The following is a 24,834-nucleotide window of genomic DNA, read 5'->3' as shown; positions in this document are numbered from 1 at the left end:
TGCCAACAAATAAAACCTTTTGAAAAGTCTTCTGTATTTACTCAGAATAGCCAAGAGACAATATTGATAAATGATCGATTTAAAAAATGTCCCAACTAATGAAGAGTTAAAAGATGTTTAGAGACTTTTTCTGGGATGTTTAGCTGACATACTTTGTTTTTGTTTGTTTTTTTAGGTAAAATGGAAGGAGTTCATTAAAATGGGCTATCATAGCATATTTAATGCATGGTGCCCAGGCTGAAGTGACATCATTTTATTCAACCTAATTTTGAAATAAATAACAAATATAGACGATGCATGTGTAGTTGATGAAGCTATAACTTACATCTGGCTATTAATACAGTCAGACACATTGACTGACTGGTCAATGTGTCTTAATAATGAACTATTTCTATTTTTCTGTCAGACCTCTTGTAAACGGAGCAAACTTGAAGGAGGCAGGTTTGAACAAATATTTCAGCTCGGAGCTGGACCCGTCAGAGGCTCTGACAGGGAGCCTGCCGCCTCTCGCGCCCGGCGAGCCGCGCGCTCATTGGTCAGAAGGAGGGAGCTCGTGGGTGTCACACACGAGCCGCTCGCGTGCAGCCTGTGCCAGTATAAATACAAGCTGAAGCGTTAATAACAGCCCGCAGAGGTGTCCTCGTGCTCGCGGGCTGACAGGAGAGGCCGGGACTCGCTGCCGCGGACTCATCTCTCATCGTTCTGCTCGCTTGTGTTTTGTGACCTGGAAGATGCCTGCCGGGACTCCGGGAGGGACGTCTCCATTCGCCGGGGACCCGACACCGGACAGACCTCGGGCTCTGTCGGAGAACAGGAAGGTAAACTTTCTGAACATTATTACTGAAGCTGTGATACCTTCTGAGGAATGCTAGAAACTATAGATCAACACGTTTTTGATTTTAGTTTCTTTTTTTCTCTCTCTCACTCAAGTCGTCCAAACCCATCATGGAGAAGCGGCGACGCGCCCGCATCAATGAGAGCCTGGGGCAGCTGAAGAGCCTGATCCTGGAGGCGCTGAAGAAGGATGTAAGATGAGCTCACAGGCTGACTGTAAGAACTAAACGAACACATTCAAAACTCTTTTTTTTATTTTTGTTATTTTTAAGAGCTCCAGACACTCCAAGCTGGAGAAGGCGGACATCCTGGAGATGACTGTGAAGCACCTCAGAAACCTGCAGAGACTTCAGATGTCTGGTGTGTAAACCCTGCCTTCATCTCTCCTGCATCTCACTTCGTTAGCAGTTTTACTGCATTAATGAAACACATCTTTTGATTTTCATCGCCCGCTGCCACAAGGCGAAGAGATGGGCGATAATGTTGTTTGCAAAATATCTCATGAAACGCTTGACAGATTTGAATGAAACTTGCAGAAAGTAATTTCTGAATGCACAGCTGCAACTGATTAACTTTTGGGGTTAACCCGATTAAAGATGGCTGCCACAGCCAAATGACCTTAGAAAACACATATTGACATAATTCAGTTAATTTTATAAATACAGTGTTAAGATTTTTTGTAATTATAGCTGAGAGTTAATAAATTCACATAATCCAAATTGTGTGAGAGTTTTGATTAAAATATCTCTAAATATCTCATGTACCACTGGACGAATTTGAATTAAAATTTCAGAAAGTAATTATTGAATGTAGATTTAGAAATGATTGCCTTTTAAGGTAAGCTCGATTCGTGGTGGCCATTTTGAGCTAAAATTTGTTGTGGTAGTAGCTGGGAGTCATTCACTAAACATACTCTGAGCGCTAACACGTCTTGTGAGATCTAGCATAAAAATCTTTTCAAGGTTTGACCAAAACGGCTACAACGTTGTCATTTCTCAACATGAGATGATCTTTATCTAAAACTGGGGCATGAGAGGTGGTGAACGATATGTATTCCTTAAAGTAATTTATTTATGTTAGAATTTTCTCAGATGTGATTTTTTTTATTTCAGGAAAATGTTATTTATTTTTCTCTGCCATAGTTTCTAATCCATATATGTGAACGTCTTTGGCTTTGTTTTCTCCTCCAGCTGCTGTGAACACAGACCCGACTGTCCTGGCTAAATACCGAGCTGGATTCAGCGAGTGTGTCGGAGAGGTCACTCGGTTCCTGTCCACGTGTGAAGGGGTGAACACAGAGGTGAGGACCCGCCTTCTCAGCCACCTCGCTGCCTGCGTGACCCAGATCAGTTCTGTGAACCTCCATGGATTTCCTCTGGGTGCCCTGGGACAGACTGGTACACAGATCCCGGCGGTTTCAGCCCCTCAGATGTCGCTGAAAAGTAGCTCCCAGATGCACATTTCCCCAGAAGCAGTGAAGGTGTTTGGTGGCTTTCAGGTGTTGCCGTCACCAGATGGACAGTTTGCCTTTCTTGTTCCCAGTGCAGCTCTCACACCGCTGACTGCACAAAACCTCCATCATATGTCACCTGTGGCGCCTGCTGTCACCTCGGACTCTGTGTGGAGACCGTGGTAGGAACTGCTCAGAGAAAACTGTGAGAAAAAAGGACAATAAGGCTATTAAACACAGTATTGTACATTTTGTAAATATTTTAGAAAACTTTCTCTGTGTTAGGAACATTTGTGTATTTTATATGTATATGAAATTAGATGTTCTTGGCCACTTTTCTTGCTGTATTTTCTATTTTTATATGGCACCATTCACGTGCCCTAGTGGATCGAGAAAAATCTTTGACAAGTCGGAAAGCACTGCATTTTCTAAGATGAATAAAATATGTTTTGCTAAAGTGATGCAATGTGACTTCTAACACAACCTGTGAAAGTACTGTGATGGTTGAATCCAGGGCAGAGTAGTCAGTGCTGCCCACAGAAGATGCTGCTGTGTGTTTGACTTCAGCTCAGATCTGTGGCAGACAGACATCTAAATGCAACTAAATGGATCCCTGTCCTGAGTGCTTTGTCCACATTTGAGTATGATATTTGACAGGAAAAATAAGTCTTTAATGAGGTAAGGATCCTGACAGGTTGTGTTGAACCCTAAAGCCTGTCAGAGCAGAAAAAGGATGGGATACAGTCTACAGACACTCGCTGCTCCACCTGCACCCCTGACAGGTTGGAAATCATCCTGAAATAAAAATGATTATGATCTTCTGACTGGGATAAATAAGATCAAGATTTAAAGGCTAAAATTCCAACATCCAGTAACTTTGTTTTCTAAATCCTAATAATCATTTTTCACTTCCTTTGTAATAATTGAACAGAAAATTCTGAGCTCAGATACAACGAAGCTACAATGGAAGAATCTGGACCTGTGCACTCTGCACTCTGGGAGGATTTGAGAGAAAACCCATAATAAGTCCTATAACAATAAGAGACACACTGGGTGAACATGCCTTTGTAAAAGCTGTAAAACATAATAATAACAATTTGGAAAGTTTAGACAGCTCAAATGATAGTGTGGCATCATTACACTAAGTTAAACATTCTGTGGTCAAATCTGTAAAAATCACAAAACCTAAGCTGCGATTGTATAAAAACTGTAAGACATGAAAATATCACTTCAGTTACATAAAGTCCAACTTTCTGTGACCAGTTTAAACTTTGAACGATGTTTCTACTGTGAAGAGTGTCTGAGCTACAGAGCTCCAAGCAGGAGCTGGGTTTTCTTACTCCTTTGGCCAAAATCCTATTGTTGTGATATGGAAGTTTTTGGAAATTTCATCAACGTTGTGTTTAAAAGTTACAGTGCACTATTTCCAAGCGAGCCACACGTTTTTATATATTTTTTTGATGGGCTTTTCCAAAGCTGCTGGGCAAGTAGTGAATCAAAAACTGTGACAAATGGAAGAATAGCGGATGAATAGTAATAAGGTTCCTTTACTGTTTATGCTTTGCCACCTTAAACGAGGAGCTTTCTTTCTGATCAAAGAGTTATCTCCACATTGGCACAGTAAGACTGAGTCTTCTGGTTTAAACTGAAGCTGCGAAAGGACACTGACACAGATATTAGGACACAAGACTACCAATGCCTCCAAAAGCAGCTATTTTAAAATGGACAAGAGGACAAGAAAACTAGAAAAGAAGAAATTGTGACACAAACAGGATTAGTCGATAAACAGGTGCTTCAAAGTTTGTGTAATGGACCTCTAAATGATCAGTTTTTGCTTCCTCACATTGGAGTAAAGATAGTAAAGGCAGTTTTATTGTCGTTATGTGTGTCCTTCTAAAATAGTGTATCGGCATCAGCACAAAGGATCCGACCCAGCTGCTTTATTGAACCGTTGGAGATCTGTCAGGCCGAGGGATTGTCTCGAGTATGCTGCTCACTCAACAGGTCACAAGCAGAGCATGACCAGGGGTCACTCACACTTCCAGCACAAACCCACTCCAACAACATGTCACCCTAAATCTGACAACCCATCAACAAGGCTGACGGTCCATCAACAAAAGGGCCTCACTTTGACAGCATTAAACACTTATTTTAGACAGAGACGAGTTCGACAGTCATGATTTCTGAGCTGCAAATCAGATAGCTTCAGAGTTTACAGGATCAGATAAAAACTTTGATACAAAAAAGAAGTAAAGAACGCACAAGTTTACAATATTCTCCATGGATTAGTAAACTGCTTGTAGGAAACATACGCATCAATATGCAGTTTTTCTTCATTTCAGCTTTTCAAATAAAAGTATCGGACTTCGAATTTCTTTATTACTCTCATAGATATTAAAGCAGCTTACATCTCTGTTCAATTCAGCTGAGAGAAGTCTGACGGTAAAGAGGACTAAAAGACAAAAACAGAGCTCCCCCTCCTATCAGAACATCCTTTGAGAAGACCCCCCGAAACACAAAAACAAAAACGGGCCCCTCAGTGGCTCAATGGCTCCTCTCTTTGTGACCCTCTCAATCTTCATAAAGGGCCTTCCACTTGTTTATCCAGGAAAAGGTTTAATGGCTGGGAGGGGGGGAGGACCACGCTGTCACTTTCACCATGCTAAAGAAGGCTTATTGTTGGTCGCTCCCCAAGGTCCTGGGCTTAAAGGCTTCTCTGAACACTCTTTAGACCACACTGTCCTCTTCAGAGAGCTGTGAAGTGCTGACAGGTTACTTATATGTGAACCCATAGGCAGCTTCGGAAGGAGCAGTTTCAACAGGAGCTTGCGTCAGGCCCATACGTCTGCATTTTGTCCAGTTGCTTTCTTCCCCTCCTGTTGTCCCTCCCAAATCAAACCCCTGTAAGCTGCAGCATTTTGTCAAACACTGTAAAGAAGAGAATGGTGAACATGAAGCTGGGTAGAACCCTGTGCTCCATGATTGATGGCCTCCACCCACAGTGACAGGTTCTGCCTCTGTCACACCGGAAACCTCGGAGGGTGAAACGCCTCACTGGGGTTTGCATTAGTGCTCGATGGGGGTGGAAGTAGTCAGCAGTGGTTCTCATCACAGCTAATGAATGGATTATGCACTCGATATCAATGGTGAATGAACAATACTCTTTGTCCCTTCAGACCAGTTCAGCCCGTTTGGATTTCGCTTGTTGTTTTTGAACAACCCAACACCACAGCCGTGGAAGAGAAGCTTCCGGCTGTGAATTTACAATCAGACAGACAAGATAACACTGGGAGAGGAAAATTTATCTTTTCGAAGCCACACAGAGAGATGATAATGTGTTAAAACAGTGTAACTCTGTTTCTTCATCACAAGCCCTTATCTTTAAATTAAATGTGTTGAGAGGAAGGTAGGGGTCTTACATGAATAGTCTGATTACTTTAAAAGTAATGTTCTGTCAAATAATTATCAATAACTGGTACATGACATCAATCGTACAAAAAATAGAAAGAAAAGAGCAAAAGTCTTCATCCAGGCTAGGCTAATGTCTAGCCAAATGAGGGCCTGTTTGACTAGTCGTTTTCAGGCTTATGAAATAAGTCTTTCTCAGAAACAACAAACAGGTGTAAAAGTATACTATGTTAGCTCATATCAGACCTCTGCATGCACTTTTGCATGACACCATTTGTTAAGTTTGTCACTTTTTTCTCAACCTAACATCTGTGTTCATACATGAATATGTGTGTGCTGAGCTTGGACTGTGAATATGCTGATGGTGCTGAGTCGATCTGTCCACTGGAAGTTGGGTAAACTTATGGACTGACTAGACGCACCGATCAGCTGGACTGAAACGTTTGCAGTGTCATCATCGGTGGCATATAAAGGTGTACGCTCAGCACACATACATTCACAAAGTACCCCGAACATTGTTCATTTGAGGAAACACTGACAAATAAAACATGCAAAAATGTAGAGTTTTAATATCAGCAAATGTAGTGCTCTTTCACACCGGTATGTTGCTTTTTGAGAAAGAGTTGTTTTATTAGCCCGAATAAAAAAAAAAAATAAGGCTAGCCATTAGCCGAGCCAGGACAAAAACGTCTGCCCTTTTCTTCAGACTCTGGGTTCTTTGAGTAATGTAATGGCTGATAATTCTTTTATAATCTAACCCTGCTTAAACTTCTCATCAACTTTATTCCTGACCTGTTTGGTGTGTTCCTTGGTCTTCATGGTGCTGTTTGGTCTCATGTTCTGTAACAAACCTCTGAGGCTCACAGAACAGCTGGACTCTGTTTACTAATTAGGTGACTTTAAAAGGCAGGTAGTGGCTCTGGATTTAAGTTTGGGGTATCAGAATAAAGGGAGATGAAAAGAAATGCATACCACAGTTTTTAAGTTTTTATTTGTAAAACATTTTGAAAACCATGCATCATTTTCCTTCCATTTCACAATTACCCACTACTTTGTGTTGGTCTATTACTGAAAATCTTAGTGAAACACTTAGAAGTTTGTGGTTGCCACCTGACAAAATGTGGAAATGTTTGAGAAGTGTGAATATTTTTCCAAGGTGCTGTGCAACAGTGGGATGTCTAAGAATGTAGAAGCTTCAAATTCAGTTTGAACATTTTTGTTCTGGTGTGACTGAAGAAGCATAACAACCTCAACACCAGCAGATCCCTTCTCTGCTGTGTCCACCCCCATCCCTCACTCCCACCCACCCCCAACCCCTCATCCTGCCCACCCCACTATCTCTATGCATGTTAAGCGTGGGAAAACAAATTGATTAAAAGATTAGTTGTTTATTTATTTATTTATTTACTGAAACGTGAATATAACTGTTGAACTGAATTGAATAAGGTTGGATTGGACTGAATTGTGACTCTCATTAAAACTCTGGCAGCATCATTTTGGATCAACTGAAGACTTTTTAAAGTTTTTTTGGACACCCAGATAATAAAGAATTACAATAGTCCAGCCTTGAAGTGATGGATGAGATTGTCTGCATCATTTTGGGACAACATGATTTTAATTTTAATGATATTACACAGGAGGAAGAAAGTGGTTAAGAGTCAACTTAAATATTTGGAAATGTCCAAGTGATGAAGACCAATAAAATAAACAAAAAATACATGCTAATCATTGCAAGTAGCAACTAATTTGAGGATGGTGTAGAGTTGCGATATTCCAAAGATCCTGTCAACATCTGCAACACAGCCAACAATAATTAATCATTAGCAGCATTTTACTGTACTTTAGCACTGAATTAAATTGTAAGTGCATCCTTCCGATTTCAACATTTAGTTTAGTCAACATAGAACTTAAAAGTAGTATCTCTGTGGGCTGTGACTAGTGGGGACTAGTTGAAGACAGAAAATGGTGAGAAAATACATTTTCACAAAGTCCCAGCAAATTTAGGCTTGAATTTCACTTGGAGTTTAAAAAAAATATTGATAAAAAATACAAATTCAGCACTCTAAAATTTCAGAAACTACACTGAGACAGATTCAAGACACCCACAAGGATTTTGAGAGAAATTTGTTTGTTCTTAAGAAAGAAGACAATGCCCCCCAAGTTAACTCAAAATCAAAATTTTAAGTAATGCCAAGTAACAAAGGTACTCTTTATAACAAACACATCCAGTTTGAGTCCATTTACATAAGTTAGGGTTGGTTTGGGTTTCTTGAGCTATCTCTCAGTTCTGCTGCTATAGGCTCAGACTGCAGGAGGACAAATGGACCACATTTCCTCACTCTGCTGCTGTCTTTATTTGGTCTACTCTCCATGTTTGTATTTGTAATTATTTCTGTCATTAACATGTGTTTTTCTTTGTTTATCTTCACATAGAAACTCCACCTGGACCAGTCATTCTGTGTTTGTCTGTGTCTCTTTCCTGTCCTCTCAAACCCCAGCCGGTCGAAGCGGATGACCGCTTGACCTGAGCCTGGTTCTGGTTCTGGTTCTGCTGGAGATTTCTTCCTGTTAAAAGGGAGTTTTTCGTATACACTGTTGCCAATGTGCTGCTCAGGAATGGAGACTATGACAAAATGAAGATTCAAAACAATCTGCTGGCTTCCTTAGATAGGTAACCTTTACTAAATTGTTTTTATAATATATGTGAATGTTTTTGTACAGTGCCCTGAGATGACTTTTGTTATGATTGGCACGATATAAACTAAATTGAACTGAAACTGAATTATAATCTTTGTTACAGCACAGTACTTTATTCACAATAAGATAAAATAGTCCTCTAAACTGTAGTAAATAATAGGTTTAAATATTTCTGTTATATGGTAAGTAATTGAAGCAAAGAATAAGTGTCTGTAAAACCTGAGTTGTAAAATTTTTTTTGTTTTGGGGAGTTTATCTTAAAAAGGAAAATTTATGAAACCATGAAACAACGTATTAGGGTCTACCAGGAGGTGATTGGAACTTAAGCAAGTTGAGATTTTTTCTGAAAATCTGTACTTGTACTCAGAAGAAAAAAAAAAAAACCTGAATGAATGACCATGTCTTGATTCATGATTAATATATTTTTAATGCCTTTCTGCCATCAAAGAATGGCAACTCGAACTTCTGCTGCTGGAAATTGAAATGTGGGAGGTACTTTAGATGTTTGGCAGCAACAAACTGCTGAGTGTTATAATGACTCTTCCCTATAGAACAAGATATAAACAATGAAGATCTGCAGGCATGCACAATGAAACCTCTCCATCTGGGAGGTTTGACACACAACAAGCCTAGCTTTTTGAGAGGTGGTCCAGAGGGCCATGGTTCCCGATTCCTCCTCCATAATTGTAATGTGATGATAAGGAGCTTATAGCCTCTTGTTATCCTCCCATAGGAGCGGACAAGACAAAAGCCAGTGAACCAGTGCACTGAAAGATTACCATTATGGTGACATCTCCACGTCCACTTAACACCCACATCAGGTCAGCTGTTCTTAATTTGGTCACCAACACCAATTTAGCCTAAATCCAGGGGTCTGGGTGCACTGAGGGGAAAAGCATGACCCTTGTTTGTAAGCATGGATCGCAGTTTGAGTGTGCAAAAAGACCTATTTGTGTTCTTGAGATGTTTGGGTCATCGTATCATGGAGAATGTGTGTCACCCTCTCACTGGCTAAGAGAGTGGCGCTAATGGACACCTGTCCACATAATAGCAACTAGCATTGGTTGACCTTATAATGTGTCATTGAGGAGAAAAAAACATGACTGTGATGGAGTAGAAGTCAACAGCTTGGTTAGACTTCTTTTGATGTTGTTGATGACAAATTTGGTGATAACACACTTACAGTTTCTTAAAATGTGAATTTAGTTTAGATTTTCTGATCAAGAAGTCTCCTGTTGGGTTCTCGCCTCAGGCTCTGAGCCTCAGCTGACCTTTACTCTTTGTCCTGAAGACCCAGCACTGCCCTCTCCACCTCCGGGCTCACAGGCTGGACTGAACTCTGTGGGAACCCCCCCAGTGCTTTGTGTTGTTTTGGACATTGTTTGTCTCACCAGATAATGTCTCTCCCCCTCTGTTTCTCTTCTTTTCGATCGGAACCTTCTGTTTGTAGATCGTGGTGTGCACAGGATTGAGAAATGAAATCTGACTAACTAGTTCCCAGCAAATCTTGGTCAATCAGAGCATCCTGCCTTATGTTCTCTGGGTAATTGGACAAGCTGACGGTGAATAATGCTGTCAGTGGTTTGGTAAAGAAGATAACTCCTTTAGCTTCTGAAGTTTCAGTAATTTTATGGAGGTACAGTGGCTTACAAAAATATTCACCACCCTTGTCTTTTTCTATTTTGTTGCCTTATGATGTGGAATTTTAAGAGATTTTCAATTTGATTATAAGTAATGGGCCTATATAAAATGCTTTAGAAACAGAAGTATTTGTCTATAGGACCCCTGTGCTGCACAAGGCTGAGCTTCATGGAAGAGTAGCAGGAAAAAAAAGGCAGATTCTTTGTAATACAGTATATTAAAAGGCAAATTGGAGATTCCCCAAACTTGAAAGGAGCTATGATCAGATGAAAGTAATTTTACTTTCTGATTATCATGGATGACACCATGTTAAGTCATATACCTTACATTATACTGAGACACCATCCTTGCAGTGAAGCATGGTTGTGACAGTATCATGTTGTGGGGTTGTTTTTTTTTATCAGTAGGGACTGGGAATCCAGACAGTGTTAAAATGAAAATGGAATATAAAAATACATATACAAAACGCTTATATAAAACATGATAAATTCTTGAGATGAACTTGTTTAAGTCTTTCAGAGATTTGAGACCCAGTTGGAGGTCCACCTTCCAGCAGGAAGTGACTCTAAACACTCCTCTGGTTTAAGGAGAACCAGATAAATGTCCTGGATTAGTCCAGTTAAAGTCTAGACCTCAGTCCAGCTGAGAATCTGTGGTTTGGTTTAAAGATTGTTGGACCCAAGCAGCACCATCCAACCTGAAGGAGCTGCAGCAGTTTGGTCATGAAGAGCAGACAGAAACTCCAGATGTTAGATGGACAAAGATCATGGAGACGGACCTGAGGAGACTTGATGCTTGAAGTATTAACTTCAGGGCAGTGTATCATGTACAGGCACCCTTATATACGTTTTGTATTTATTTATTTTTTTTAGAATTATTTCAAACACACTATGTTGAAAATCAATTTAAATTTCAAAGTAACAAATAATTAAAAACATACCAAGGGATAAATATTTTTGCAACTCACTGTATTTTTTAATTTTGGACGAATGATTGACACACCGGCTAAGAGAATCATACTTTCCCCACTCTTAAGAGTTTTACAGTAAACAGTTTGGTTAGCTTGTTGTTGTCGCTTTAACTTGTTCAAACCTTATTTCTGCTGTTGACAAACCTAGAATTGTATAAATTCTTTTTGTTTTATAAATTTGCTACACTAACATGGTATCAGAAAACACACACATACAGGAGGCAATGTGGGGTTTCTATAAGCTCTTTAAAGACATTTTTCTTTTCATTTGCTAATTTTGTTTTCACTAGCTAGTAGCTGGATTTAATTTAACTGTGAGGTTTAGCTTGTTACATGCTAGAGCAGAGCTCCTCAGTGACACCTACATTTAGTGTTTTCTTTTTTACAATTTAAACCTAAAACAGACAAGAGCAACTTTAGGTAAAACTCTGAAAGTTACTTTTGGTAGTTAGCTCCAATTTTACAACACAAAATAAAATAAAACTAAATAAATCATTGCATTAAAAAAATGTTAATAAACAAGTCAATTAAAAATTTCAGACACATAAAATTGTTAAAGTAGCAATAATTGAGGGATTTAGTTTGACAAGAAACTCCCTCCCTGAGACATAAATATAACTTCTCACATAAAAATATTAAATTCTTTTAAAAATATTTTTAGGTACCAGTATTAATGTTTATTGTAAAACATCATTTTTTTTTGCAAATAACTCATACTGATTCCTAATTGTTTCACAGCTCATCAGCTTTAACAACCTGTGACTTTTAAATGTCTTTTACGCCACAGTTTTAGACAAATAAAGGTTACCTCCATCTTAATGGCATCTTCTCCAAACATTTGGAAATTCCAGAGCCACCACTTTTAGTGCTGTAAATTGTTGTGCCATTTACATAGAAATAAAGGGCCAATTGACCTCCTGACATTTGACCCTTGTTAACCAGAAGTTAGAGTGCTGTATTCAAGGTGTAGCCATCTGTGTGCCTTGCTGTGCTGAAGCTTTCCTCCTCCGTCACTCTTTATTTCCTCCGTTAAATATTCAGGAGGAGCAGGGTAATCAGGGGAGGACTGCTCAGCCTCAAACTGTTGAACTCATAAATAGGACAGTTTACTTCTGCTTTTCTTAAGTACGAATAAAAAATGTGTGGAGAATTAAACTAAGCTAAAACGTCACATAATTTCTCTAATTCCTTGCAGAGAAGAATACAGGGTGAATTCAGGTAAAATGAGCCAAATAAGTTTGGAGCATTGTATGTGTCAGGATTTGGGTTTTGTTTAAGTTATTCTTTAAGTTTCTTCTATTAGGTTTATAGTTTCTTTAATTCTGTTATTTGGTTCCTGTGTTTAGTTTTGGTGTTTTGCTCCTTGTGTCTTTAGTGTTTCCGTCATCATTCACATGTCCTCAGCCAATCACTTGTTTGCCTGTCACGCCCATCTTCACCTGCCCCAAGTTAGTAGTCACTCACCTGTGCCCCCTTCTCCTAATTACCTTCGGTCTTTTAAACCTGGTCATCTCCCACACTTACTTGCTGGTTCATTGTGTTGCTTCCATGTGCTGCCTGGTGTCCCTCGTGTCTCGCCCCTCGTGTTTTAGCAATCATGGTTTTTATAAGTTTTTGTTAATCAGTTTTAGTTGCTGTCTCGTCAGCCTTTTGTTTTGATTATTTTGTTAAAAAATTAGTTTTCTTTATAGCTCTTCTGTGTCTGCCTGCATTTTGGGTTCCAACCAACCACTAATCTTGACAATATGGTTTTAAAATTCTGCAGAAATTCATGTTAACTGATCTCACACACTTGTTACAACCCTGGCTTACTTTCCACAAAGGTTTTGATTGGGGTATAGGTTTTTTTTTGCTGTTTGAAAGGGGCAGAAAATTATATTAAGTGTCGCAGAGCAAAATAATCGAAGTTGGTGCTGAGATGACAAATTTAAACCTTGACAATTTTTTTTTGCAAACAAAGCTAAATGTTTTTTTTATGTTTTGATAGACTCTTCCAAATCGAAGTGTTAATAATAAAAAAAAACTTTGTTAGTTTACTCAAATTACCTGTTGTAGTTATACCAAACTTACTATTAGCTAAAATTACCTGATTGATGTTTTTTTTTATTTCTGTATTTGATTCTGTTGTTGTTCCTGTGTTGTAAAGCACTTTGGATCGCCTTGCTGCTGAAAAGTGCTTTATAAATAAATTTCACTTCACTTCACTTATTACTATAACATCAAATGTCTACTAGAAAAGTATTTTTTGATGATCTCATGATTTTACAACATTTTCATAGATGTTCTAATTGTTCTAAAACAACTTACCAAAGTCCACACCCACCCACACACAAACATACACACACCTACACATACGAACGCACACACAGCTACATGATCACCTGATTTCATGGTGGCAGATAACAGAAAAGGAAGCTTGCAGGAGAGATAAACCAAAGACAAAACACAGTCTAACAGGTTTTTAATTGCTCTCTCATTGTTCTTTTTAGCCACAACAAGTAAAAAGTGAGAATTGACCTTTGAACCTTTAAAGACAAAGTTCATCCACCTTTCTTATCATTCAGTTACATTCCTGCTGGTTATCAGCTGGTGAGTTTGGTTTGTTGAGTCAGTATTGACTGACAGGGAGGACATTTTATCGACTCAGGTATAAAGGAAGAATTTGCACCGTGAACAGACTAATTGTCTGTGTTCTCTATCACTGTCTCGTTGCTACATTGAGAATCATCAGCCTCATTTTTCAGAAGATGCTCCATAATGTGACCGTTTTCCTTCTGAAACTGTACCCTCACTGTCATTGGAGAGCATTTCTCTACTTTACACTTGACGGTCAAAGTGTTGTTCGACATTTGAAGGCTGCAGGACTCGAGATCAGGCATCTTTTCGTCAGACAGGTAACACACCAGCTGACCCTTGTCGATGGAAACAAGAGTCCGTTGTTTTAGAAAATCTGGCCTTCCACACACAATCCTGTCCAGCATGTCTACACCCTGACTGTTGTGCAACACCCAGTCATGCAGGTACCCCAGGCGGCAGTCACATGTCCAGGGGTTTCCATGCAGCCTCACAGTGGGCTGGAAGATAAATGAGTCCAAAAAACCCTCAGGGAGCATTTCCAGCTGGTTGTCAGACAGATAGAGCCTCTGAACAAGTGCCTGGTCCTCAAACAGCTTAGCCTCCACCTTCTTCAGATTGTTATTATGGAGCAGGATTTCCCTGATGCTTAAAAGATCTTTAAAGATAACTTCAGGCAGCGAGGTGAGCTGGTTTTCAGACAGGTCCAGGTTCTCCAGGGTGGTAACATTTCTGAAAAGGTTTTCTGTGAGGTTGGAAAGTTGGTTAGCTGATAAGATAAGGTCAGTCAGCGAGGTTAGACTGCTCAGAGACAACAGCTCAGCCAGTCTGTTGCTTTTCAAGTTCAGCTCCTTTAAATTCGATGGCTCATATCCAAAGACTTTATCACTGAAAGCTGTCAGAAGGTTTCCTCGAAGGTTCAGCACACTTACATTTGTCAAGGCGGAGAAGATGCCATCACTCAGCTGTTCTAACTTGTTTCCCTCTAAGTGAAGCTCAGTGAGATGAGAAATACTATGAAAGGTGCCAGATGTAAGATTGCTAATGAGGTTGTTGTTGATTTTCAGAATCTCTAACCTTGCCAGACCAGAAAAAGTCTCTCTTCTCACTGCCTCGAGTTTATTTTGGGACAAGTCTAGGACACGCAGCTTGGTAAGGTTCAGGAAAAGAAAGGAGGGCAGATCTGATATAATGTTGTTCTTCATTTGCAGTGTTTCCAGCTGTTTCAGGGAACCAAACATACCAGGAAGAATAGTCTCAAATCTGTTGGAGTTGAGCAGCAGCTTCGTCAAATTTTCTTGCTTTGAAAAAGTTCCCATGTGTAAATGATTCAGCCCGAGGTTCCCACTGATCTCCAGCTCCTGCAGCTCAGTCAGATGCTCGAACGCTTTGGCGTGAACACTACGCAGTGCATTGTTCAGGAAAATTAGCTTGGTAAGTTGTGGGCTCTCATGCAGTGAGTTGGCGAACAGGAACTCCACAGATGACACCACGATAATAACTTCCTTGACGTCTCTAGAGATGTTTTCAGGAAGATATATCATCCGCTCATCAGCACACAGCACCTGAACCTGAGTGAAACACTGACATCTGTATGGACAGAAGCTCTGCCAGTTGCTGCTGCCTCTGTGGCAGAGAAGCAGCACCAGAAGCAGAGCCAGACTCAACTCTTTGTCCATTTTTACTGTCAAAACACACAAAAAGCTTGTATCAAATAACAGATGAGAATAAAAACAAGTCTAACTATAATAACTCTCGATATATATGTACAACTTGCCACTATTTAGTTGCTATTCCTTCACAAAAAGAATGAACTCATCTTAATTATGTTTTCCCAATTTGTTTAAAAAAAAAAGAAATTCAACATACCTGTGTTACAGAGATTCCATCGCACTGAAATAAATGTCCACATGGATCTACACAGCAGCTGACACAAACTGCAAACAACAAGCCTGAATTAGGAAAGAGAAAAACCTTTGGACACCGACTGACTCTGCCATATTATTAGCTCACAGCAACAAAAAAGGTTTCTCCTGAGATAAGCAGACTGTTAGTTTCAGCAAAACTGAATCACCATTTACTGAAAAAGGAGAGAAAATGTGTTTTTTGAAGAAAAGTATTGTAAGCCTTAGTAAAGTTATGTCAAATTAAAGGAAAGAAAATACAGCTCCATAACTGTGTAAAGTTATATTAAACACCACTGTGCTTTTTCTTTTAATATACAGTCAAAAGGAAAAAAAAAGTCCACCCTATTTCAGTCCTAGGGTTTTACTTCTCAGGACATGATAAAAACATCTGGTCCTTACCAGGTTGTGAAATTATTCAAATCTAACCTCGAGTGTTCAAAAACACAACGGATTCACCATGCCATTATTGATTAAACTGAAAGGAAGCCAACATGGAAAAGCTGTGTGAGGAAACACTAAGTCCACCCCCTGATCCAGCTGCTTGTAGAAACTTTTTTAGCAGCATTAACTCTCAGTAGCTTTTTGTAGAACTTTATCAGTCTCCCATATGGATGTGGAGGAATTTTGGCCCACTCTTCTTTCCAATGTTGTTTCATTCCATTGAGGTTTCTGCTATCTTAAGGTCCCACCACAGCATTTCTATCAGGGTCAGGTCTGGACCATTACAGCACCTTGATTTTTTTTTTCTTTTTGAGTCGTTCTGTTGTAGATTAGCTGCTGTGTTTGGGATCATTGTTCTGTTGCATCATGACCCAGTTTGGGTCATGATGTCTTCACATTTGACTCCAGAACCCTTTGGTCTACAGAGGGGTTCATGATTGACTCAATGACTGTAGGGTTCCCAGGTCTGCGGCTACAAAACAAGCCCAAACCATCAGCCCTCCACCCCCGTGCTAACAGTTGATATGAGATATGAGATGTTTTTTGCTTATATGTGTCTACATTACATGCCTACTTTGGTCTCATCCATCCAAAGGACAAAGATCCAGAAGTCTTGTGGTTCCTTCAGATGAAACTTTACAAACTGAAGTCCTGCTATCATCTTGTTTTTAGAGAGAAATAGTTTTCTGCTGCAATCCTACCTAACAAGTCATACATGTTCAGTCTTTATCTGATTGTCCTCCCATGAACTTTAACCTGATAACCGAGGCCTGTAAAGTCTGAGATGGAGCTCTTTGATTTTTAGTCATTGTTCTGAGCATTGCACGGTCTGACCTTTGGGTGAATTTGCTGGGACATCACTCCTAGGAAGACTGACAACTGCCCCTGGTTAGGGTTACCCTAATCGTAACCCTTACTCTAGTGCAGGTACTATGATGCAGAGATTGTAATATTATTGTACATAGCCTGTCTTTACACATAAACAGCACAATTTATACAGTTCCACTTTATCTTAATATGCTTACATATTTTAAGATCTGCATTAACTATTTATTCAAAACTGTATAGTTTGTCATGCAGTGTTTTTTTAGTTGTTCATTTTTATTTTTTATCATTATTATTGTTTTAATGCGTGTATGCTGTATGTTTTTATATGCCACTTTGCTGCTGATACACTGGAATTTCCCAACTGAGGGACAAATAAAGAATTATATTTTTTTATTCCAAGTACTACATTTGATCAGGAGCACCTGGCCGATGTTTTCCCTCTTAAATCTTGTAGACGCAGCAAGAGTGGACTAGTTTTCTCCCACAGCCTTTCTATTATGGCTCTTTTTGTTTAATAAATGACAACATGGTGGAATCTGTAGTGCTTGATTTCTTTCACACTTGAGGCCAGATTTGTATAATTTAAGAACCTGCTAAAGACCAAATCATTTCGATTATGTCCTGATGGGTAAAATTGTGGAAATGAAAGAGGGAGAACTTTTTTTTTTCTAACAATTCGTTTTGTTACAACTTTTACTGGATCTTGTGGTTTTAGAAGTTTCCTTTACTGCAGTATTTGCTCGGCTCCACAAGGTGTCACTCTTATCCTTCTGACCTCAACAAGAGGCCATGGCATTCCTGGATCCTCCCTTTCCTCCAGTTTTTTTTCTCTAAGGATGGACAGGTACACAGACTTCTTTTTTTGCGGGGGCACAAATTCACAGGGCATAACCAGCAGGAAGAACATAAGCCAATTTTTGATCCTTAAACGCTCTTTTTCTCTTTTAAAACATTTGGCCTAATCTTTGTGTTTAATTGTTTTTACTTTCTGGAGCTGAACAATGGCAAATGGAGGAATACAGCTTCTTGGCTTCACGTTGGCCTTCTTTGGCTTCCTTGGGATCATAGCGTCTACAGTTATGGTGGAGTGGAAGGCTTCATCCTACGCTGGAGACAATATCATCACAGCCCAGGCCATGTATGAGGGGCTGTGGAAATCCTGTGTATATCAGACCACTGGACAAATTCAGTGTAAAGTCTATGATTCCCTCCTCCAACTACCAGGTATTGTTTTATTTATCATTTTTAAAATGAGATCTTATATTTTATATGATAGTCAAAACAGGATAAGCCTAATTATTCAGAATCAAATGCTTATTTTTTTTTTTTTAATTTGTGTGTTCAGGAGACATTAAAGCATTGACAACATAGATGATGCATTCGTAGACAAATTCGTGGACTGTGCAGTCTACGAATTTCTGTCTCTTTTTGGAGTTTATATTTATGACAAAAACAAAGTAACAGTGAGCTTCAGGCCCTCCAACATCTTTACAGTAGTGCCCTTTTTCTTCAGGAACGACCTCCGGCGTGTAGAGACATGTCAGTCAGATTCCAGCAGCTGTCTCCTCAGAGGCAAACACGTATTTAAATGGGACAGAAACCATAGCTGTTGTCACATAGTTTCTTATATTTAAAATCTGTCAAGCACAGATATTATTTAACTTTATTATAATAAAAGACTAATAGCAGAGTGATTGAAATGTTATTATTGTGATCTCATTGCATGAATTCCTGCCTGTTTTGCCTGAGGTGAAGTTTTTTCTTTAGGTGGAAATTAAATTAACTCTACCTCTTGCTTACAAGTAACATTTATATGTATGAGCCATTATAAAACAAAACATAGAAAAGAGGGGTGCTCCCAATATCCCAAAAACCTTTCAACGTCAGTTCCCAAACATTTAGCCAAAGTTTGAATGAGCGGTAAAAGATCTAATCTGTCCAAAACCTGTGTCTCCAGGGATGGTGCAGGGAGCGCGTGGCCTGATGTTGTCTGCCATTTTGCTGTCGTTTATTTCCATTCTGGTGGCCACGGTGGGGATGAAGTGCACCACCTGCATGTCAGAACAACCAGAGCAGAAGGACAAAGTGGCTCTGGCTGGAGGGGTCATCCTCCTTATTGCTGGTGAGGCAAACAAAAGAAACCAAGTCCCTGTATTTTTATTTCCTTTTTTTTGCTTTTAATTTTCTTAATAAAAAAAGAGAGGTAAAGTTGACCAAGTTTAAACCTGTATAATACAAGAATAACTGAAGGTTTTTTTTCTGTTTATGTTTTTTTTTTAAGGCCTGCTTGCTTTGACTGGAACATCGTGGTATGGCCACAGAATAGCTCAGGACTTCTACAATCCACTGACCCCAACCAATTCCAGGTAGGTTCAGGTTGTACACCGCCTCATTTATTCACTGCGTGAGTGAGTGAGTGAGCAATCGAACAACAAACAAACACAACCACTACTTTTCATTCCCAGTGTGTACATTTGTATAGATGACAATAAACACAAAAATGTCAGAATAAACATTGTAGGATGCCAGTGTGTCTATGGGCCAAAAATCCAACAATTAAGTCACAATTCAAATGTATCTATATTGCACTTTTCAGCAACAAGGCAGTTCAAATGGCTTAACATCATAAATACAACACAATAAATGAGCAGAAATATAATAAACAGAGGAAAAACCAAACTAGGAAACTAGGATGTAAATAGCTAAACTAAACTTATCTAAAACAAGTCATACTAAAATAAACTGAAGAAAACCAAACTAACATATAATAGACTGATAATAAGCTAACATCAACTAAACTAGGATTTAAAAACCTCAGCTGAACAGATCAGAAATGATACAAATTAAGATAAACTAAACTAAACTAAACTAAACTAAACTAAACTAAACTAAACTAAACTAAACTAAACTAAACTAAACTAAACTAAACTAAACTAAACTAAACTAAGCTGATGGTACTAAAGGCCTAATTAAGAGTACCAAAAAAGTTTCAATTTCAATAAAAGGCCAACTAAAGGTGCCAAAAGACTAACTGAAAAAAATAAATAAAAATTTGTGTTTGGTTGATAAACGGTGTAAAAAGTGGGAAGTTTGTGGGAGTAAGAAGAGTTTGGAAACATTTTAGAACGTTTAGACAGGTCAAAAAATAGTGTTTATTGTGTAAAAACTGTAAAAGATATCAAAATACCAGTTCAGTCATGTAATGTCCAATATTCTGTGACTCGTTTCAACTTTGAATGATGTCTCTACTGTGAAGTATGAGCTTTGTTCAAACCATAGTTGTGTGTATAAGTTTTACGCTTCTTTTTAGTTTCTGTTGTTGTGAGTTTCATCTGCCCCGGCTGATGTGCTGCTACTAAAAGTTACAGTTTTTCTGTATGTTTGATAAGTTGTTTTAATTAAACAAAGCTTCAGAGCGGGTTAGCAAATTAAAAACTGTGACAAAGACAAAAAAAAAAAGAAACAAAAAAAAAAACCCAACACCAAATACAGTACTGGCACCCTTAATAAAAACAAATTAGCTTCACATACAGTAGAGCAGTTTGACTGTCTGGAAAAAAAGACCTGGTGAATAAATAAATTGAATGTCCACTCAGACATTACCTAAGCATCAATCTGAAAATGAAAGCACAGAATCTGACAAACAAGGTTAAATTATTAGGCTTGTGTTAAAAACACCATGTTTAGTGCTACCTGTGTGCTCGCAGGGTCTGTGTTTTGGAACATTTCACTTTTTTTCCAACTAATCCTTGGCAGAAACCGTAAATAAGCCCATTAATTAAAATGCCAAGTGTAAGTTGAAAACTAAACTCAGGAGATGACATCAAACCAAACGTTTTCAGATTGTGAATCTGACCTGAAGCAGATTTTGAAGGCTGTAAAATCTGAGGAAGAATTAACATCGATGTGACCATTGTGTCATTCACAGGTATGAGTTCGGGAGCGCCTTGTACGTTGGATGGGGAGCTTCCTGTCTGATCCTTATAGGCGGGGGCTTCCTCTGCTGCAACTGTTCTGACAAGGGGGGCTCCATGAAAGCACCACGCTACCCACCACCCAACTCTGGCAGCAGAGTTTAAACAAGAAAAACAAAAAAAGACAGCAGCAGTAAACTTATTACTTAGCTCTTGAAAGTCATATTAGAAATATACACAATAAACTTAAGTGCCAGACAAAGATGGTATAAATTTAAATTCAAATGTAAATTTTTTGTTTTAAATCTAAGTTGACACCTACTTTTAGCCTCTGTTTAGTGGACAGCTACTACATGTTTAGTCCAGCGGTCCTCAGACTGTGTGGTGCACTCCCTTGGGAAAGGAGGTTTTTTTGTGTTTTATTATTGTGTGTTTAGGTCACACAAAAAAAAGCAAACAGAGCTAATTTTTAGATTTTGCTGCGTCTGGAGAACTTTTCTTCCTCCAAAATTGGGTGCGGCAAAACAGTTTGAGAACCACTGATTTAGTGTAAGAGTGGGAAAAAGGTTGTGTTTTACAATTTGTTTTGTTTGAAATCATGACATTAAGTTTCATGTTATAGAAAATAAAACCACAGTTGTTTTCTAGGTAAAAGTGTGTTTACTTGTGAAGGCAGTGTGATGTTTATACCATGATCCTTCCATCATCTTATTCTTTTTTCTTTGCAGCACTCATAAAGCAAACAATAGTTGTTTTGTCATAATAACCTAATTTCATTATTGCCTGCTGCTTAAAGGTGAAAGGCGGGTGACAGTGTTTTTGCCAATGTTTGCACTGTATGTGTCTGTCATTTTAGCAAAATATCTCATGAATCACTGAATGAATTTAAATGAAACACTCATAAAGGGGTCACTGGATGGACTGATTAACCTTTGGACTCAACCCTTATTAAAAATGGCAACCGCAGCTAATTAACCTTAGCAAACACAAACATGGCGATAACTCAATCAATTTTAAAGATATTGAGCTAAAAGTAGGTGTGGTAGTAGTTGAGAGTAATTACCAACACATACTCAAAGGGCCAAGTCAGCGGTCTGAATTCTGCTGCTCTCTGCAGCGGCTCTTTGGAGCTACGACCAAACATAAGATGGACATATTGTATTGATTTTCATATTTGCAAATATGGAAATGATACAAAACATGGAGCAAAACATATTGATCAGATCATGCTAATAGTTTGTTAGCCACTTCATTAATCTAACTTCAACCCAGCTTTCTCTCAAATCCACCAGAAAACAAAAAACAAAAAAAAAAACATTTAATACTTTTAAGGCAAGTTGCTGAGAAGAAAACCATAGAGTGCAATTTTCTTAATGTTAACGTTATAGTGGGAAATAATGGCATTATAACTGCTTTAGTCAAACCTTGAAAGTAACATAAAATTTTAGCTCAAATCTAAAATTAACTGAGGTGTAGCCATTTATATGTAGGCTAAGGTTGAAGAGCCATGGTGGGCATCTTGAACTGGGTTGACTTCAAAAGTTAATCTGTCGTAGATATTCATCCAGTGATTACTTTCTGAGAGTTTAGCTGAAATCTGTTCAGTGGGTTTATGAGATATTTTGCTAACAAACAGACAATTAAACACATACACACAGAGACAGGGGCAAAAAACATTGTGGCTGCTTTGCCTTCAACAGCACATTATTGCTTAACTATCAAAAAATGACAAAAGGTTTTTACACCACATAAATATTAAACTTTTAAATTAAACAAAACAACCTTGAATTGATTTAATGGTGTTTAAACTGACTCCCTTTGTTCATTTGAATGGTTTTCCCGATGTATCTTCAGTGAGCAAAGACAGTCTGTGTAGATTTTATGTCTTTTCTCCTCCTCCTCCTCTCACTGTCTGACTGCTGGGCTAATCTTCGGCTCACAGGTGACCCCTAAACAGGAAATCGTATACGTGTGAATCTCCTTGTTCTTTGGAGCATGTTGTTTTTTCACCACTTTAGTATTTCTCCCAGATATTCACTTCTAGATTTTTATAGAAAAACTGCTTTGCCCCGTTGGTATCACCTGTTTGAAAGAACATTATTTGTTTGACTAAAATTACTGAAGTGAAATAAATTGGTTTCATGTGATCTTATCGCTATTTTCCAGAACAGTGTATCACAGCATGTTAACACCCCCCCCCCCACACCCACACACACACACACACACACACACACACACACTCTAGTTCAAAGATTAAGACAAATATTACAATAATCCCAATAGGAAGGGAATGTGTTAAATGCAAATATCTCAAGTATGACAAAAAACCGGCAGCACAGAAAAATATGTCAAACTAAACACGAGAAAGTCACATTTAAATCCCCACCTCAAGCAGTAACGTGTATCATTTTATAATACACGATAAGAGGAAAAATTGTCTGACTTTTTAAAACAAACAAAAAAAAAACCTTGTATCAAAATGATCAGTTCTTCAAAAGAAGGCATGTAGAAACAGGCAGCCTGAGGGAAGACTATTCCCATCCAAACAAGGAGGGTGTAGCCACCTGAAAACCACCCTCCTCTGCCTCAACATGCCTTTTCATAGAAGTGTTCATAAAAACAGTTTGCAGAACTTTCTACCAGCCTTATCAGGCAGCATCTGTTCCTACATGACAGAATCACAGACAGTCACAAGAACAGATTTTATTTGACTGTAAAATGATCTGAAAAAAAAAACTCTCCCTGTACCGACTAGATTATCTGTAAGTAATCCAGCTTTCTTCCACATTTCCAAAAAATAGCAAGTCAATTAGAGACTCTAAGTTGGCTTGAAAAGTGTGTGTGTGCATCAAGTGTGTCTCTGTGTGTGTCCTGTGGTGGAGCCCCACCTCTGTCCCAGGCTGGGATCTGCTCCAGCAGCCTGGTACCCCTCAGAACAAAGCAGGTTTTCCATGGAAAATGGATGGATGTCTTGATTTTGTCGAAACCCCTTCACAGATTCTTCTGCGAGAAAGTCTGCCACCATGTGGTCATTTCTAACACTGCAGGTTGGACACTTACTACAGTCCAGGCATTAGAAACACACCTCAGTTTGATGTGAAACTAAACCCTGACTGTAAGTAAACCAGACTGATTTTGGCGCTTTCCTTCAACTCTCTCAAAACTCTCATCGCAGTTATTGTTAATACAACTATTTCATTTTCTTACTTACCATTTTTTTTCCTAATATACGGTGAATAGTACAAAAGATTTTTTAAAGATTCACAGGTCAAGTCAAAACAAATCTTTACCAGTCATAAAAAAGAACCACTTTAGCACCTTGGGGGAAAAATAGGTTAAATACCATGTATTTCTGATGGCAAAATTGAAATAAATTAACCAGAGCGGCCATAATTAGCAGAAACATAGCTAATCAAAGTGACGTCTGCTTGGAAAGAATTCTGCCTTCCTAACAAATATTTTTTTACCTTTTGTCTAGATGGATTTGAGTTTCTGCTTTTTTTGTCTGTAAAAGGTTTCTGGTTTTTCTACACATTTTTAATTTTTAAAATTGTTTCTACCAACATGGTTTTATGAAGCTCTTTGTTTGTGTTCCCCTACTTCCTGTTTTATTGTGACAGTGCTTGCTTTGTGTGTAACTTCTTGTTTCCTTTCTTTGTTGACATGCAGCCCTGCCTCCCTCTCTTCCTTTGTCTGTTCATCCGTTTCACCACCTTCCAGTTTTTCTGTCCTGTTTAAAAAGGTAGACCTCTCTGTAGACCTTGATATCACCGTGATGTGCAGGCCTGAAGAGATCCGTGTATATACTGTATAATAATGTCTCCAAAATGCAATAACCTGAACTTTACAAGAGTATTGGGACAAAACTCTGATTGTGTAACGGATAAGGTCATGTTAATGCAGCCAAAGGTGGTTCTGTCAGCTGTTGAATCATGTCTGGACCTTTCACACAGCTTCTGTTTCTGGCTCAGATTTTGTTAAATATTAACACAATGTTAAAACTTCACGGGTGTATTTTGCTTTAGTTGAGTTTGTGAATTTTGACCTTGTAACAGATGTTTTTTATTATATCTATGGGGTAAAAACTTACAAGAAAGTGAGCTTACTATGACTAGGACAAAGCTGAATTATTAAAGCAATTTTTTCCATTGGCGCAACAATAAAAACGAA

At 38.6% G+C, this 24,834-nt stretch overlaps 3 protein-coding genes across 3 annotated transcripts; 2 read left to right on the top strand and 1 right to left on the bottom strand.

The window, feature by feature from the left end:
- The first annotated feature begins 536 nt into the window (after positions 1 to 536).
- Positions 537 to 2,745, top strand: LOC108248536 (transcription factor HES-1-B-like). The gene is made up of 4 exons (XM_017437366.3): positions 537 to 818; positions 931 to 1,026; positions 1,107 to 1,194; positions 2,025 to 2,745. The coding sequence occupies exons 1-4, from the start codon at positions 732 to 734 to the stop codon at positions 2,468 to 2,470; spliced, it is 717 nt and encodes a 238-aa protein (XP_017292855.1). The 5' UTR covers positions 537 to 731; the 3' UTR covers positions 2,471 to 2,745.
- A 10,699-nt stretch (positions 2,746 to 13,444) lies between these two features.
- On the bottom strand, positions 13,445 to 15,954 carry zgc:153913 (carboxypeptidase N subunit 2). The gene is made up of 3 exons (XM_025010870.2): positions 15,881 to 15,954; positions 15,444 to 15,511; positions 13,445 to 15,258 (listed from the first exon to the last, which is right to left on the bottom strand). The coding sequence occupies exons 2-3, from the start codon at positions 15,484 to 15,486 to the stop codon at positions 13,679 to 13,681; spliced, it is 1,623 nt and encodes a 540-aa protein (XP_024866638.1). The 5' UTR covers positions 15,487 to 15,511; positions 15,881 to 15,954; the 3' UTR covers positions 13,445 to 13,678.
- Positions 15,955 to 17,583: 1,629 nt separating this feature from the next.
- On the top strand, positions 17,584 to 22,811 carry cldn1 (claudin 1). The gene is made up of 4 exons (XM_017437367.3): positions 17,584 to 17,974; positions 18,708 to 18,872; positions 19,032 to 19,116; positions 20,679 to 22,811. The coding sequence occupies exons 1-4, from the start codon at positions 17,752 to 17,754 to the stop codon at positions 20,827 to 20,829; spliced, it is 624 nt and encodes a 207-aa protein (XP_017292856.1). The 5' UTR covers positions 17,584 to 17,751; the 3' UTR covers positions 20,830 to 22,811.
- The last annotated feature ends 2,023 nt before the right edge of the window (positions 22,812 to 24,834 follow it).

Source organism: Kryptolebias marmoratus, linkage group LG20 (assembly GCF_001649575.2).
Source record: "Kryptolebias marmoratus isolate JLee-2015 linkage group LG20, ASM164957v2, whole genome shotgun sequence".
Lineage (NCBI taxonomy): Eukaryota > Metazoa > Chordata > Actinopteri > Cyprinodontiformes > Rivulidae > Kryptolebias > Kryptolebias marmoratus.
Note: the sequence above shows the minus strand (reverse complement) of the source record. Positions and strands in the feature narration are given on the sequence as shown.

Excerpts from the sequence above, each read along its gene's own strand:
- LOC108248536 (XM_017437366.3), top strand. The coding sequence starts at position 732 with ATGCCTGCCGGGACTCCGGGAGGGACGTCTCCATTCGCCGGGGACCCG. Across the intron at positions 1,027-1,106 it reads TGGAGGCGCTGAAGAAGGAT|AGCTCCAGACACTCCAAGCT; the intron begins GTAAGATGAGCT and ends GTTATTTTTAAG. Across the intron at positions 1,195-2,024 it reads GCAGAGACTTCAGATGTCTG|CTGCTGTGAACACAGACCCG; the intron begins GTGTGTAAACCC and ends TTTCTCCTCCAG.
- zgc:153913 (XM_025010870.2), bottom strand. The coding sequence starts at position 15,486 with ATGTGGACATTTATTTCAGTGCGATGGAATCTCTGTAACACAG. Across the intron at positions 15,259-15,443 it reads ATGGAATCTCTGTAACACAG|TAAAAATGGACAAAGAGTTG; the intron begins GTATGTTGAATT and ends GTGTTTTGACAG.
- cldn1 (XM_017437367.3), top strand. The coding sequence starts at position 17,752 with ATGGCAAATGGAGGAATACAGCTTCTTGGCTTCACGTTGGCCTTCTTT. Across the intron at positions 17,975-18,707 it reads TTCCCTCCTCCAACTACCAG|GGATGGTGCAGGGAGCGCGT; the intron begins GTATTGTTTTAT and ends CTGTGTCTCCAG. Across the intron at positions 18,873-19,031 it reads GGTCATCCTCCTTATTGCTG|GCCTGCTTGCTTTGACTGGA; the intron begins GTGAGGCAAACA and ends TTTTTTTTTAAG.